The sequence below is a fragment of the Ciona robusta genome, chromosome 11, assembly GCF_009617815.1.
Source record: "Ciona robusta chromosome 11, ASM961781v2".
Taxonomy (NCBI): domain Eukaryota; kingdom Metazoa; phylum Chordata; class Ascidiacea; order Phlebobranchia; family Cionidae; genus Ciona; species Ciona robusta.
The window spans coordinates 8,273,274-8,288,975 of NC_143245.1; the positions used below are offsets into that span (position 1 = coordinate 8,273,274).

The following is a 15,702-nucleotide window of genomic DNA, read 5'->3' on the forward strand; positions in this document are numbered from 1 at the left end:
CCTATAAAGACTGGTAAGTTAACCAATTCCATTAGCTGCACCTACAACGAATATGGGGAGAACAAAAGTCATCAAAAGTAGTTACACTAATTGCTATAACATTTATTTGTGATCATTTATATTCTGGTGGGTGGGAACTTGGGTAACTTATTTATGTTTAATAAAGCCAGTACAATGTACATACGAGTAGATAGTAAAACATAAGATAACTTGGCCTATAATGCATAAACCTGAGTGCGCGTAACTGGATTTACATTAAAAAACACATTCCGACTCCCCAGTTTGGTAAAATCGTGACGTCATTGATTATGGTACCGAGGTTGTGGAGTATAAAAAGCGACGAAACACGTGTTTCATTCTCTTTACAAACTTCCAATTTCCGAGGTGGGTGGGGAAAATGTTTGAGGCGTTTATTTAGTTTATTATAATAGATCAACTTATTGTAAGGGTTTTATATGTATTGAAAGCGAGCTATATGCCTAAGCATTGTATAATAGATAGGACTGTATTTTATTAAACCATATTATTTGGTGTTTTGGCCGGTCATGTATATTTTTGTTAGCGAAAAAGTTTTTTGAATAATTCGCTCTTTCCAGAATAAATCGTCTTTAAACCAAACGCGGAAATCCTTAAGCACACGATGCCTAGGGAAGACAGGAAAACATGGAAAGCGAATTACTTCGTTAAACTTATTGTAAGTTCTGTGTAAAATAGATTCACATACGTTTAATATTAAATGTTTAATTTGTGGGTATAAGGTAATATTGCCTGTAGTAGAATTCTTGGTGACCGATTATAAAGATCAATTATGGTTTGGTTTTTAGTGATTTATTAAAGAGTGAGGATTCTTCTATTCACATTACCCAAAATCTGTAATCCATAAACATGTTGCTAATTTTTGTATCTTCTTAAAAAAGTTGTACATCTATAGGCAACACTAGTTAAGCGCTTAGCTTTGCTTTTATTGTTCATTTTCGTAACCTACAATCTCCATCCAGAACCTCTTGGATGAATATCCAAAATGCTTCATTGTCGGCGCCGACAACGTCAGTTCGAAGCAGATGCAACAAATTCGAACCTCCCTCCGTGAGAAGGCTGTTGTGTTGATGGGGAAAAACACAATGATGAGGAAAGCCATCAAGGGTCATCTCAACAATAACCCGGATCTTGAGAGGTGGGAAAATTGGTGTAAGCAAGGCTTATGGTTTTGAGTTCTGTTCTATGTGGGTCCTGCAGTGTGGCAAGCTATGGTTCCAAGGATTTGCCCTGATTTTGAGACCTACTTTACTTTGTGTTACAAAACAACCCCCTATGTTTTGAGTGGGTTGTCTATAATTTTAAACACACCACAAACTGGTCCCCTATTTTAGTAAAATAACAGTTTTCTCCTGGTTAATATCAGGTATTTGTCTAACAGTAACACACATGGCATGCCTTGCCAAAGACCCCTTAGATTTAAGGTTTGGGGTAATAGACCAACTTCGGCCTAAATCTAAGGACCAAAGAGCCATGCCATGATATAACCCCTCACCCACAGCGAATAAACTAATATTATTTAAACAATCCCTTATTACCGTGATGTCACACACCTCATTGTGACCTCACCATGTCGAAGGGAAACAACAAAACCTGGGAATAAACTCATTTGCTTCAACTTAATGTTGCAAGATGCACCTGTCTTCCAGTACATTTATTATCACACCTAAAACCTTGTGTTTGCTGCTTTCTATTGCTTTGAAAACTTTTGATTGGTGTAAAAACTGATATGTCTAACTGTGTCATACGATTTGGAATAACATGTTTTAACACTTGCGGGTTGTTTGGTTACACCATTAAAAATGGGGAGATTAAACAGTAAAATTGACTTTTTACCAATATTTTGCAACCCAAGTTATGGCATTGATAAATACCCATCTTGTTTCAGACTTCTCCCTCACATTCGTGGAAATGTTGGCTTAGTTTTCACCAAAGAAGATTTGATCGAAACCAGAGATTTACTTCTCGCCAACAAGGTGTGAAAGTGTTTCAACATGTGTTATTGTGGTTTACTGTGAAGTTTCAACCAATTTAAAATATGGCTTTTGTTTTGTTCTCCTTTATTAAATTTGTGCTCTTGCATTGCATGTGTATTCCACTGACCATGACATTAGCAAAACTGTAATTATGTCACTTGGAAGTTGGCAAATTTGCACATGTTTATAAAATCCTGGTTTCACCCCGGGCTCCTATATAGCATGTGTATCCCACACCTGACTGTTAGCAAGATGCCACCCACAAGCTACCCCATGTATGCAATGATAAATAGAACCCCCGACCCCCTAAAGTAGAACCAAGGTTTGCTATGATGATGTTCAACTGCATCGAGGTTCAACAACTCACGCTGGTCGCTAGAAATAGCGGAACCCAACCAGTTGTTGTTGAATCATTGAAATAAATCGTTCAATGAACAGTCTGAGCATTCTATGTTACTATAAAGCGGGAAGGGGGGTGTCTACTTAAACTCTAAATTTGTGGTTAGGGGCTTGCATCGTTACTGAAGAATACAGTGTTTGATACTGATGGGCAAAAATATGTTCTGGGTAAATTAAACAAAAGTCGTTTCTTAAATTCAGAAATATTGGACTAGCTTATGCCCATATATTCTGACAGAATGCAGAATGACAAACTTGATCCTTGCTTCCATTATACCTAGATATTACTTAACAATCCATTCAACAGGTTGCTGCACCTGCCCGAGCTGGAGCCGTGGCCCCCAACGATGTCATCGTCCCTGCACAGAACACTGGCTTGGGTCCCGAGAAAACTTCTTTCTTCCAAGCGTTGGCAATTCCAACCAAGATTTCAAGGGGAACCATTGAAATTATCGTAAGTTGGAACATTGTTTTATATTCGGGGTAAGTCTTCAGCCTTTTTTGACAAGGACCTTTCCTGTGTAGAATGTGGGTGATTTATGTCTATCTTAAAGGGGAAATGTGTTTGGTATATTTTTAAATGGGATCTTCCTTTATATATCCCAAGTCCCTTGCATGTCCCACTGTAGGACCTCACCCATGCTTAATAATATCTCTATAATATCTCTATTGTTTAATTTAAGTCGATTTTTGTGAAATTGAAGGTGATATTGGGGTCAAGATACTTGTAATCTTATTTTATATTCATTTATCTAATTGTCTTTCACCTCCTGGTTTGAGACATTCGCTTAAATGATAAATAAGTTGCGAGCCACCAAGCCATGCCTAGTGATATCTACATTAGGTGTGGAAGTAAGGTTTGCTACAACTTCTATCATAACTAACTATATATAATATATGTAAATGTAGAAAAAATGTAAGGTCTGGCACTTAACTATAAGGGGGGGGGGGTCTATTTCAGCTCTTGGCACATGGTTAACTCTTTACACCTGTTTTCTAAGCCAGTTTTATGCAAGAATCTATCTGTATATGCCTCTGCAGTTATTCTTGATATCTACATAATCACCACCACTATGCTTTAACCACAAGATATCTTAACCAACCACTCCCACACAGAGTGACGTTCACTTGATCAAACCTGGTGATAAAGTTGGAGCTTCCGACGCAACATTGTTGTCGATGTTGAAGATCTTCCCTTTCACTTACGGGCTTGAGATCGAACAAGGTTGGTATTCGACTCAGTTTTGGTTGTTAATTACTAAACACTTGCAAGAATTCCACCACTTGGTATTGACAAAATGTGTTCTCAAAAAAGTCTTAAAATTTTAAAACGTTTTCGAAAGATTCTGATTTATCATTTGTGTGTGACTTTTTAATAATAATGAAACTATTTCTTTTAAGGTGTTGAAAACATTATTACAAAGTAGAAAAATGTTTCCCTTTAACCAATATGATCTCCTCTCCACAGTGTACGACTCTGGTAGTGTGTTCAGCCCAGAGGTCTTGGACATCACGGATGACGACATTCGACGCAAGTTCACCAACGCTGTGCGCAATGTTGCCTCCGTGTGTCTCGCCATTGGTTACCCAACCGTTGCATCGGCGCCTCATTCGATCATCAATGGTTTCAAGAATATCTTGGCTGTCGCTGCTGAGACGGAAATTACTTTCCCAGAAGCTGAAAAGGTCGGTGTTATGAGATCAGTGGGGGGTTATTCAAACAATTTTTACCACAAGCTAGCCATAGTTATATTAATTGTTTGTCGCTGAAGAAAATGCCAATTATTTCTTTATTCCATGAACTAAGCCATTAGAAAAATTTTAAAGTTTTGGTTTAAAACAAATAACTTTGCAGTTTACATGCTTATTTTTAAAGCAAGACTTTGTGGAAAGAATCCATATTGACAAAACCTTGTCTACCCAGATGACGGCTTAACCATGCAATAAATTTAGAGTTTTATTTAATCCAATCCTACAGATGAAGGCTTACTTGGCTGACCCAACAGCATTCGCGGTGGCTGCTGCTCCTGCAGCTTCAGATGAAAAGAAAGAGGAAGCGAAGCCAGCTGAGGAGTCTGAGGAAGAATCGGACGACGACATGGGATTCGGGTTGTTCGATTAAACAACATTACAATGCAGCCACGCGCTTGGAAGCGTTACGGCGCAATGTGTTTGATTTGAAACCCGTTGCTCAATAAAATAGAACTTGAAACTTGGTGTTTTGTTTGTGGGGGCAGTTGCATTTAATGATGTGTGGCCCACACACAGTGTGGGATATGAACGGCTACTCAGAGCAGGTTCCAAGTTTTTTTTATAGTTACTTGCTTCTGTAATGCGGAATTTCAAATCCGTGCTGTTTTACTAAAGCTGGCAGAAAGTGTTCGATTTGTAAAACTATAATTTATGGCGTTGAAGCTATTTTTTGCTGAGAAAAAATTCGAAACACAGTTCAAGTACATTTGTTTAATTTTTGTAACCCCCCCGTAATTGGGTTAAAGTAGCGCTGGACCGCTGGTTCGTATTTTCAATTTGTATTGGGAGGGAGAAAGGTTTGCTCATAATTATGACAAAATAATAACACCTTTGTCCTTTTTGAAGTAAAAAAATTACGGGTTAACGTCAAAATATCTGTAATATTTAAACATAACTATGGCTTTTTTCCATATATGAAAAAACATGATTTTATTTCTGTTTAAGATTGAGCCATTTTAACATTAGTTGTTCATTTAAAACTGGAGCAAAACATTGTAGATTTTATAATAATAGGCTGAAAGATTCACAAAGTACAGCTCATGTATTAGAGATACAAGTAACAACATATATAGGGAATTTAAACTGGCTGTTGGTATATTTGGTCACCAGAATACAAAACACATCTATCGTAAAATGTTTAAAAGTACGTTGCAGATTATGATACTGCAGGTGTGAGTAAAACAATAAAGGGAAATTAAGACAATCTTAATATAAGGAAACATAGAAGGGTGGGGAAGATGGGACGCCTTTTCATTCTATTGTTTCGACCCATTTCGTAGTAAACAAATAACATTCAAAGAATTATAAAACCGTATCCTCACGACTTCCATAGACTGTTGTTAATAGTTTAAAACACAATCAGGTTATTTGGATATTGCGTGCTAAAGTGTCCCGTTTCCCCCACCCATCTATATAGAAAAATTTAAGAGACAAATACAGATTGGCATTAGGAATAGCAGTCATATTTTTAATCGACAATTTTTTCCGAATTGGTATTTTACCCAAGTGTTTTTAACAACTATCGATTTGTTGCTAATTCACTTCTTGGTTGTTTTAATTAATCTGGTCTTCATATTTGAAGAGATGAATAATATTTATATATCAGTAGTTCTAATATTGCGATAAATATTTAGTAAAGTTTGGCAAGTTTTGCCAACAGCCATTCTTCAGTGAGATATTCTTTCTCTCTGATGTCGAATACCTGGTGGTGCGTAGCAGTGGTGAGTATTGTGTGTGTAATGCAATAAAAAGGCTATATTCCATATGGGTGAAGTCCTACAGTGAGGCACGCCATGGGACCTGAGATTTAGGCCAGAGTTGGCTCATTACCCCAACATTGTATATGCACATTCTATATGGGTGAGGTTCTACAGTGGGGCACGCCATGGGACCTGAGATTTAGACCAGAGTTGGCCCATTACCCCAACATTGTATTATCATTCTATTTTATATGGGTGAGGTCATACAGGAAGGCATGCCATGGGACCCGGGTCCTGAGATTTAAGCCAGAGTTGGCTCATTACCCCAACATTGTATATGCACGTTCTATTCTATATGGGTGAGGTCCTACAGTGAGGCACGCCATGGGACCTGAGATTTAAGCCAGAGTTGGCTCATTACCCCAACATTGTATATGCACGTTCTATTCTATATGGGTGAGGTCCTACAGTGAGGCACGCCATGGGACCTGAGATTTATGCCAGAGTTGTCCCATTACCCCAACATTGTATATGCACGTTCTATTCTATATGGGTGAGGTCCTACAGTGAGGCACGCCATGGGACCTGAGATTTAGACCAGAGTTGGCTCATTACCCCAACATTGTATAAGCACGTTCTATTCTATATGGGTGAGGTTACACACCGATTTGTTTTACTTGTGACAAACATAGCTTTCCACCTAATAAACTGTACAACCAATCCCCACCAAGTATATTGCATTGAAACTCATACCTTTGTCATTCCCAATGCTTTAACAATCATAGTTTTAGAGCCGGCATACTTCATGCTCGTTTTTGGGTTCCCACCTTCAGGGCAGTAGTTGATGAAACACAGCGGATACGACACTCGGCCATCTTTATGCTTCTGTATGTAACTATACAATACAAATGTTTGGACTTGTTAAGAAAAAAAGATTTAACATGTAGTGAACTATAAGAACAAACATATAAATGTAACTTGATTATCCTTGCATAGCAGGACAAAGACAGTCGTTAGAACATGGGTGTTCTGTTTCATACTCGTGCCCACTTGGGAGTTAAACTCCCTTTTTTAAAAATAAAATATGTGACTAAATATGAGTTAATGCAGTTGAATGAATCAACGTAACTCATTTATCCTCGTGTGGCCGGAAAATGACGGTTGTTATAACACCTCATGCAGTTAAGTTCTGTTAAAGGATATCTTGGGGATCGCTCGGGTAATTCTTCCGCCAATTCTTCCACTGTAACATCATCGTGTTCTTCATCAACAATCAATACCTCGTCCACGATTTTTACTGCGAATTAATTTCATTCATGTTTTGCTCCATTCCATGTATGTATGCCAACTAAGTTTTATTTTAATACAATGTTGGGTAATGGGGCAACTCTGGTCTAAATCCCAGGTCCCATGGTGTGCCTCACTGTAGGGCCTCACTCATATAGAATAGAATGTTCATATACAATGTTGGGGTAATGGGCCAACTCTGGTCTAAATCCCAGGTCCCATGGTGTGCCTCACTGTAGGGCCTCACTCATATAGAATAGAATGTGCATATACAATGTTGGGGTAATGGGGCAACTCTGGTCTAAATCCCAGGTCCCATGGTGTGCCTCACTGTACGGCCTCACTCATATAGAATAGAATGTTCATATACAATGTTGGGGTAATGAGACAACTATGGCCTAAATCCCAGGTCCTATGGCATGCCTCACTGCAGAACCTCACCTAATAGAATGTGCATATACAATGTTGGGGTAATGGGCCAACTCTGGGGTTTGGCTGGCCATATGCTAATTAAAAAGTAAAGCATAGTGGTATGTTAATTAGTTGGTTGAGTATATGGCAGCTTAACAGTGGTGGCAATGTTATTAATATATTATACAGTAACTATACATTATATAAACCAATTATAGCAGGTTTTGTTCCTCCTTGTGCGAATCGTAGTTTCTTTGCTTTCTTTAAAACTTCTTCGTCAATTTTGCACATGCCATCAGTTTCCTGTGTTATAAATATAGAATGTGTTAGTTATGGTTGATATGCTACACCATTGTATTACCTTTAAAGTACCTACTACTGAGACAAAACTTTTGTGGGGAAATATTTTTAAATGTGCCCATAATGGTAGCAGGGGCAAGCCTCGAACCTTCTACCTTTGGGTTAGACTAAAGCGCGCTAACCACCGCCCCACGGCGCTGAATGAATAAAATCTCATTATGCGCTTTTATTCTAGGCCTACAAGCTACAACTTACCATACTAAGCAATGCTTTATCTTGCTGAGACATTTTCTTTTGGTATTTTTGACTCAAACAGTTTTTTAATATTTCAGGAAAAAAACAAAACAAAAAAACTGACGTTATAAACCGGGCGGAAGAAAATGTTGTTTCTATGAAACATAGATGTTTAAGTTTTTTGACGTAGTAACTTTAGGGCTGATATTTAAACACAAAAATTACCACGTATTTAGCTTTTTAGATGTTTATTTTTTGTATGGCTTACAATTTGGACCCATTAGTGACCATTAGGTTGGAACAATTGCGTTTAGGTGTCTCGCCCAAGAGCACATACGTCTACTTGGGCTAGAGGCGGGCGTCCAAAACACTGTGCCACAGCGCTGGACAATGGCCTTTGGGCAAATGATACTAAAATATATTTAATATGAAGTACTTACGAAGGTGGTAAAAGAGAAACGCGTGGAAACATAATTTTTTATTGGTATACTACCAACGCAATTCGTTTAATATCCAAAAAGAAACTAAAATCACTTGTTAAAAAATTAAAGTATTTTGGCAATAAATTTCACTCTAGGTACAAATCGTGTACAATTTCTCAAATTATGATTAAAAAATAACCGAAAAAACGGGTCACGTTACAGAGTGATGTCGATATATTTAGAACGTCAACCTGCTCCGATTATTTTGCCAACATTTCAACCTTGTGTGAGAACTAACCGGTAATGTGTTCAATCAGATAACGAAGCGAATACAACTCGGTTCTAAAGCAGTTTTTCCGTTCACAGCATTTCTCAATTCGTCTAATTTCTGTCAGCTAGGCAGATAATAATCTGACAGAATACGAAACATTATCGGTCGTTTCTCAACAAGAGCGAACAGGGTTTTACGAAGATAAATCATCCGTCTTATAAAAAATGTGTCAAACTATTTCTACATTCATAATCGTATATAGCAAATGTTATGCAAACTTTACGAATTATAGGAAATGTATTTAATAAAAGAAATATACCAGTACCCATATATATTCAATATGTAGAGCCAAATGGCCACTGTTTTAATTTTCTTTTATCGTCCCACACAAAAAATATTTACAGAATTATATAACCGTTTCCACACGACTCTAAAAGAGCGTTGTTAATTGTTATAACACGATTATAAAATATGGAATATTATGTGCTGAAGGAATCTATCTTACCCCGCAGTACTATATACATTGGTCCGAGACTAAACCTATGCTTTATGTAAATACATATATGTTTATAACAGCGGCTTTACTGTGTTTGTGTACCAGCTAACCGCTCCAGCTAAATATAGCATCGCTTAGTGATAATTACTTGTTCTTGCAGAAGTCACTTTCTCCTAACTTTAACCCTAATTTTCCGCACTTAAATCGACGAAAAACGAGCCGTGCAGATTCCTAAACCGTGTTAACATCACTGCGCATGTTTCTTGCGCAAAACAGTCTTTTAGCGGCGGCTATTTGTTACTTAGTTGCTAAAGTTAACTGAAATTTGAATTTCTAAACAGCCAATGTTAAGCGAGCAGTGTTGTGACGTCATAGTTTTAATTATGACAACGCATGACGTCAGCGTTATATCAAAATTTAGAACAGAACAGTTTAAAATATATCTTATAAAATAAACTTTAGTTAGCATTGGCCAGCCTATATACATATATATGTTACATATACACCAACTATATTGCTGGAACAAAACTAGGTGAGTTACTCTTATAACTAATATACGTCTGTATCAATGGCCGATATACTGTATCATAAACCACACAATATTGGTTAGATAGCCGTCATAATTTAATGATTATAAAGCTTTCATATTTAAAACGCCCATGTCTGTCGCGTGACGTAGTATATAGCCTTTTTTCTTCGTTTTCGCAAAGGCGAAATTAATCGGATACTAATTTCCAATATTGCATTCTAAAACTAAGCCTAAAATTTGAGTTTTATTTCTATAGTAGATTGGGGCAAGATGGTTCTTGTTTCATTCACTTTTATCGTCCCATTTAATAGTAAACAAAGAATATTTACAGAATTATATAACCATATCTCGCGACTCTATAAAAGAATGTTTTTAATTGTTTAAAACATGATCAAATAATATGGGATATTATGCGCCAACAGTATCCCATCTTACCCCACTTATTGCATTTAGGTTTAATTTGTGTTTTCTGTATATGTTGTGCTATGCTGTATAAGCAAATACACCTTGTATGTAAAGGTATTACATAGATCTTTTTGCTTATAATACCTTAATAAATATAAATAATATTGTTTATTTTGTTAAAGATTGAGGTGCTGTATAAACGATCACACACTGCATTACAACGACAATATATACAATGACTTGTGTTTGCATTTAATTTTCTGACGGAAAATTAATATTTACATAAAATATTATTATTTATCCTAAGTTTTGCCGTATAAGCGCCGCTTTATGCGAAGTTTATTTTGATAAATTGGTGGTTTTAAGGTTGGGCTATTAATAGCCTGGGAATCTGCCTCTAAGTTCGTTTCTCCTTTTTATAAACGTGAACAAAAGGATCCGTATCCTACAAAGTTTGTAGAAATTTGATAAAATCTTTCTTTTCTGAGACGCCCTCCAAGTATGACAGAAGATTGAGGGTTATAGATATTTTATCGCAATTGGGAGAACTGGCTTACGTGTTTGTTGTAACGTGTCTGAAAACGAACCAACTCAAGACTCTTTGTCGCGATTTAAAGGAAAATAGTTTATTTTATTAAGTTTGTAAAAAAGGCTGTTTTTTAAGAATGGGAGTTTTATAAAAAAAATAGCTTTACAGAGTCCTAATTTAAAAATGGCGGAGTTCTGATAATGCGCATTATGACATCACGCGGGAAAATTACATCTAAACTTTTTATCTTCAACCAAAATTAAGCGTTGCAAATTTCTTAGTTCAGGTTTTGACGTTCAATATTTTTAACAAATCATCAACAAAATAACAAAAGAATTGAATTTTAAACCAAAGGGAGGATTTTTTTCGATAACACAAAGAAAACAAATAAGAAAAAAATTAAGAATGGGAAAACCAGATTTTTTCCCCCAAAAAACAATCTTAATTTGTCGTTCGCAAAGTTGTTATTTTTTTCTTTTAACGGAAAAAAATAGTATTTGTTCAAAACGTTTGTTTTCCCATAATTATCGGATTTAATTAGTGCCGGTGGAAAACCGTTCAAATAATTCTTAAAGCGGTTTGTTTTTTCCATGTACCTTAAACTGAAGGGCGCAATTTTATTCAATTAAAAATTTTCCGCGGTTTCAGTAGAATGCAATAACTGCTGTACCGGCTGTTTCTCAATAATGGTTGTTGTATTTCAAAAAGGGTCTTAAGTTAAGCCGTATTTTTCTCCATTATAAGATAATATACACTCTAAAAAACTTGTTTCATTTTATAATAAGGCGCTTGATTAAAACGGGTTTCCTGAATCCTTATTTTTAAAATCGATCCCCATTAAGGGAACATGTAAGAAGATCATGTTTTTCATCCTGTTTTATTTTCTCATGATTAAATATTGTCGTCCTTTTAAATAAACTAAATATATATCCAGTATTTTATGCATAAATGTCCGGGGTGCCTTTAGTTTTGATGCAAATTCGGTTTAAATTCGTTTGTATCCGAAACACCATGACAAAAATGTTCATTTAATGAGTGTTTACCAAAAACTTTTTAAGTTTTTTCATACATTTATTAAAAGGAAGTCTGTATTGCTTACTTCTAAGTGAAACCTAATTATAAATTTCTCTGGTTAAAAAAGAGAAGGAAATTTGCAACAAAACGACAGACGTTAACACCTGTAAAAGAAAAAACTACCTGAGTAAAAACGTGGCTTCTAAAAACATAGCACAAGTAAAAATACGTTTTCTGCGCAGCTTTAACTTTCAGCCATGTACCTTTTGCGCACGCGCAGGTTTATATATCTTAACAACTAAAGCCACAAAGCTGCGCATGCGCAGAGCAACGGATACCAATGTACTTGTTTATTATTTTTATTATTCACGAAACAATGAATCATTGTTATTCAATATGACGCAACAAATCGAACAATCGACGTTGCAAGAAAATGTCATTCCAAATTTTTTCAAATAAAAATTTAATTAAATCGATTGAAGATAATTGTGACGTAGACGTCCGCCATTTTGTGAGTCATAATAAAGTCGTCACTTATTATTACATTACAATCCATTAATAAAAGGAACAATAATTAGGGGATAATGTTTAATTATTAAAATAAATATAGCCAATGAAAAAGTTTTTACCCAAAAGAATATATCAATACGAATAGTCCAAACGTAAAGAACAGATTTTAAAATAAAAGTTAGAAAAAATATTTATTTTGGGCAAATAACAACCGCATGGTGCTGATAAAGATGACTATGTTTGCAAAATTTTTATTTAAAAAACAAAAAAACGTGTTTTTGTTCCGATATTCTCATGATAAGTTGTATTTTTATTTAAATTTTAATTACCCGTTAGATAATTAAACAAATATGCACGCATATTTGTTTGGCATTTTAACTATGTAAAAATTGTATGTAAAATATTTCTTTCACGAGTCCTCTAGTATAAACTATTTATTTTATACCAACATTTCGTTCGACACTCGGCAAGATATGAAATTAATGCTTTATACGCCAGAAAAGCTTAAAAAATACTGTATTAAATTACACTTGGTGGCAGAAGTAACACAATATTTTGGGGGGTGTTTGTGTGACTATAATAGTAGAGTGGGGGAAGACGGGACACATTTGGCACATTATGTCTAAGTATCGTATTTTAAACAATTAACAATGGTCTATGGGAATCGATAATTCTTTGAATGCTCTATGTTTACTACCTAAATGGGACGAGAAAATGGAATAAAAAGACGTCCCATCTTCCCCCACCTTACTATACAGTCATATCATTTGAACACAGTTTGTCCAAAGTCCATATTGCCTAATAGCTTCCCATTTTGTCAGTGTGTTAAACGACTGTTAAGTTCATTTCTTTTTATGTTAACTAAGCATGACTTTGTTATTTTAATCAAATGGTTAAATAGTAAAAGTTACGTAATGTTTATTCACACATGTATTCACCCCACAACACCATTACAAACCTATTTACAAATATTTGCTACAAAATATAGCGCTGTGGAGTGAGATAGGTCATTGGACACCGTTGGCACATAACATCACACATGACCTAAACGTTTTCTTAACATTTAACAGCGGTTTTAAAGTCGTGGGAGTGCGGTTATATTATTCGGTAAATAGTTTGCTACCAAATGGTACGATAAAAAGGAATTAAAACGTGAACCATCTTACCCCAACTTACTAAATGAAACGGAACACGCGATGATGCAATAATGACGTCACAGATCAAATTCACAAAAACTTTCAACTTTAGACTTATCGTAAAACGATTACGTAAACCTAACCGGAAGTTACATGACGTCACGATGACGTCACGTTGTAAAGATCTTGTTATAATGATGTCACATTCATGTTAGACCCTGCCCGCGTGATTCTCCTTTGTGACGTAAGCAAAGCAAACAATGAGAGAATTCTAGTAAAAGAGTTTCGCTTCTGGAATTCGATTCGCGACTTCGCTCTCTATTTAAAGAATTTTAGAATTGAGTGATCGCGATTGACGCTCCCATTGACAAACACTGTGAATGAGATGTAGCATGACGTCATAGTCGTACCGCTATTATACGCGATTGCGCCATAGTTGGTTCTTTGGGAGTTTTCAATGGTTAAGTCGCGACTGGGCGGGGTAATGGAATTTGAACGTTTGTTTAGGAACGTCGATTCGACGTTGCTACCATTGTGGATGTATGTGTCCTTGGGCAAGGTACTTACCAGTAGTTGCTCCAACCCAGTGGTCACTAATGGGTGTTCCAAGTTGTCAGCCATACATAAAAACAATCACCCACAAAGTTACATACGTGGTAAATTGTAAGCGGACACGAGGTGTATGAAACAGAACATCCGTGTTATAACGACTGTCATTGTCTTCCATGTGAGGATACAAAATAACATTCAATCATATTTATTCGTTGACCCAACGGCATTTCTCTTCATACGCGAAAATTTTAAGCAAAAACAGAGAAATCAATAAACATCACAAACAATCGATAAGCACCTGTTCATTATTTGGATTCAACAAACATTGATGTTGTTGCTATTATGTTAGTTGTGTGGGGTTAGATGGATATCGTTATCACATAATATCAAATACTTCTCTAATCGTGTTTTAACAATTAACGACGCCTTTTGGAATCGCAAGGGTTCGGTTACTACAGTGGGTCACAAAGCCATTTGATTGATTTGCAAAAGTTCAATTATTTCATGCTTATAAAAAGTTATGTGAAATATAGTTTTTGTAGTTGGTTCGCCAAAGCTTTGCTATTAATATATGCGTAAGGTGTGGTCACAAACGTTGTAAAGTAATGTATTGTTGGGAATGGTAACGAATTACATCCAAGTATTCTTAAAAGTTTGACGCCCTCAACAAACTTTAAACTAAAACATTATTTTGCAGTTTTACACGAAACATTTTGTTTTAAGCTATTGTTTATTAGTTAAAGATTCAAAATGCACATTAAACATGAGTAAGTCTTAAACTATGCGAGAAATAATAACAAGGGAGACAACAACACAGTAAAGGTACTCGCTGACACGTCGATTCGTCTTATTTACTTTGAAATTCCTACTATTGATGGTTACTGCACGTGAGGTATTCAGCACACCAGCATTCACTTTTGTTTTTCTCAATAAATTCGCGCTACACCACGCTGGATGAGTAAGGTGTGACGTCATATTCTTATCCCTGACGTAATTCTTAGTCATTTAATTCCTCGTCGGGCGGGAAATAGGGATTGGCGACTTGTGAGACATACAGATAGAGAAAACATTCACAGCACAAAACAACACAGTCTAGTCAGGTAAATATCTCAAACGACATTTTTTTGGAGAAATTGCCCCCGTCATTTTGGTCACGTCGTCTGCCGCCATATTTCCAATCGCATTTTTCACCGGCGCGCTTTATTTGTTCGCAAATATAAACCAAGATACGTTATAGGACTACTCGCCTACACAATGTGTTTAAGTCTCCACGAATCCAGATGTCACGAAACCGTTGACGCCTTTATTTGATTATGATCATCAAACAAATGTTAAAACGCGTGGTCATTATGCAAAGAACACGTCAATATGCGGGGGGATTCAGTCGATCGCTCCAATATTACCTAAAATCCTAAATGCTTATAAATTGTGTGTTAATGTGTTCTGTAAAAGCTGTGGCGGTTCAGTTTTATTGTAAACCCGTATTCAGCTTAAGGTATGTATTATATGTGCGGCTTTACAGGAGAAATGGTCCAGCAATATGTTAAGTGTATTGGTGAAGATAAATACGTGGAGCATGAACCTGAATTGAACCTGTGTCTCGTCCTACGCTGTAATTATTATAATAAGCAATAATTAAACAAACCTTGGCCTGCGTTTCGTCTGGATGGCGAGGCATCGACCGCTTGGTAAAGAGAAAAAGTTCCTTTTTTCTTTTCTTGAAATGACTTGAGAGGTAACAGC

General features: G+C 36.1%; 2 protein-coding genes across 3 annotated transcripts; one reads left to right on the forward strand and one right to left on the reverse strand.

The window, feature by feature from the left end:
- The first annotated feature begins 234 nt into the window (after positions 1-234).
- LOC149729114 (large ribosomal subunit protein uL10-like) lies at positions 235-4,623 on the forward strand. Its single transcript, XM_089889142.1, has 8 exons — positions 235-384; positions 597-694; positions 999-1,174; positions 1,925-2,012; positions 2,719-2,865; positions 3,528-3,636; positions 3,880-4,097; positions 4,390-4,623. Exons 2-8 carry the CDS (start codon positions 641-643, stop codon positions 4,531-4,533), a joined length of 936 nt encoding a protein of 311 aa, XP_089745268.1. The 5' UTR covers positions 235-384; positions 597-640; the 3' UTR covers positions 4,534-4,623.
- Positions 4,624-5,186: 563 nt separating this feature from the next.
- On the reverse strand, positions 5,187-8,277 carry LOC149729115 (glia maturation factor beta-like). 2 transcript variants are annotated; one of them, XM_089889154.1, is made up of 5 exons: positions 8,117-8,277; positions 7,771-7,864; positions 7,065-7,160; positions 6,617-6,771; positions 5,187-5,865 (listed from the first exon to the last, which is right to left on the reverse strand). In XM_089889154.1, the coding sequence occupies exons 1-5, from the start codon at positions 8,147-8,149 to the stop codon at positions 5,794-5,796; spliced, it is 450 nt and encodes a 149-aa protein (XP_089745280.1). In that variant the 5' UTR covers positions 8,150-8,277; the 3' UTR covers positions 5,187-5,793. The 2 variants fall into 2 exon arrangements, with proteins under 2 accessions (XP_089745280.1, XP_089745279.1); XM_089889153.1 differs by having other exon boundaries at positions 6,617-6,758; positions 7,037-7,160.
- Positions 8,278-15,702: the final 7,425 nt, after the last annotated feature.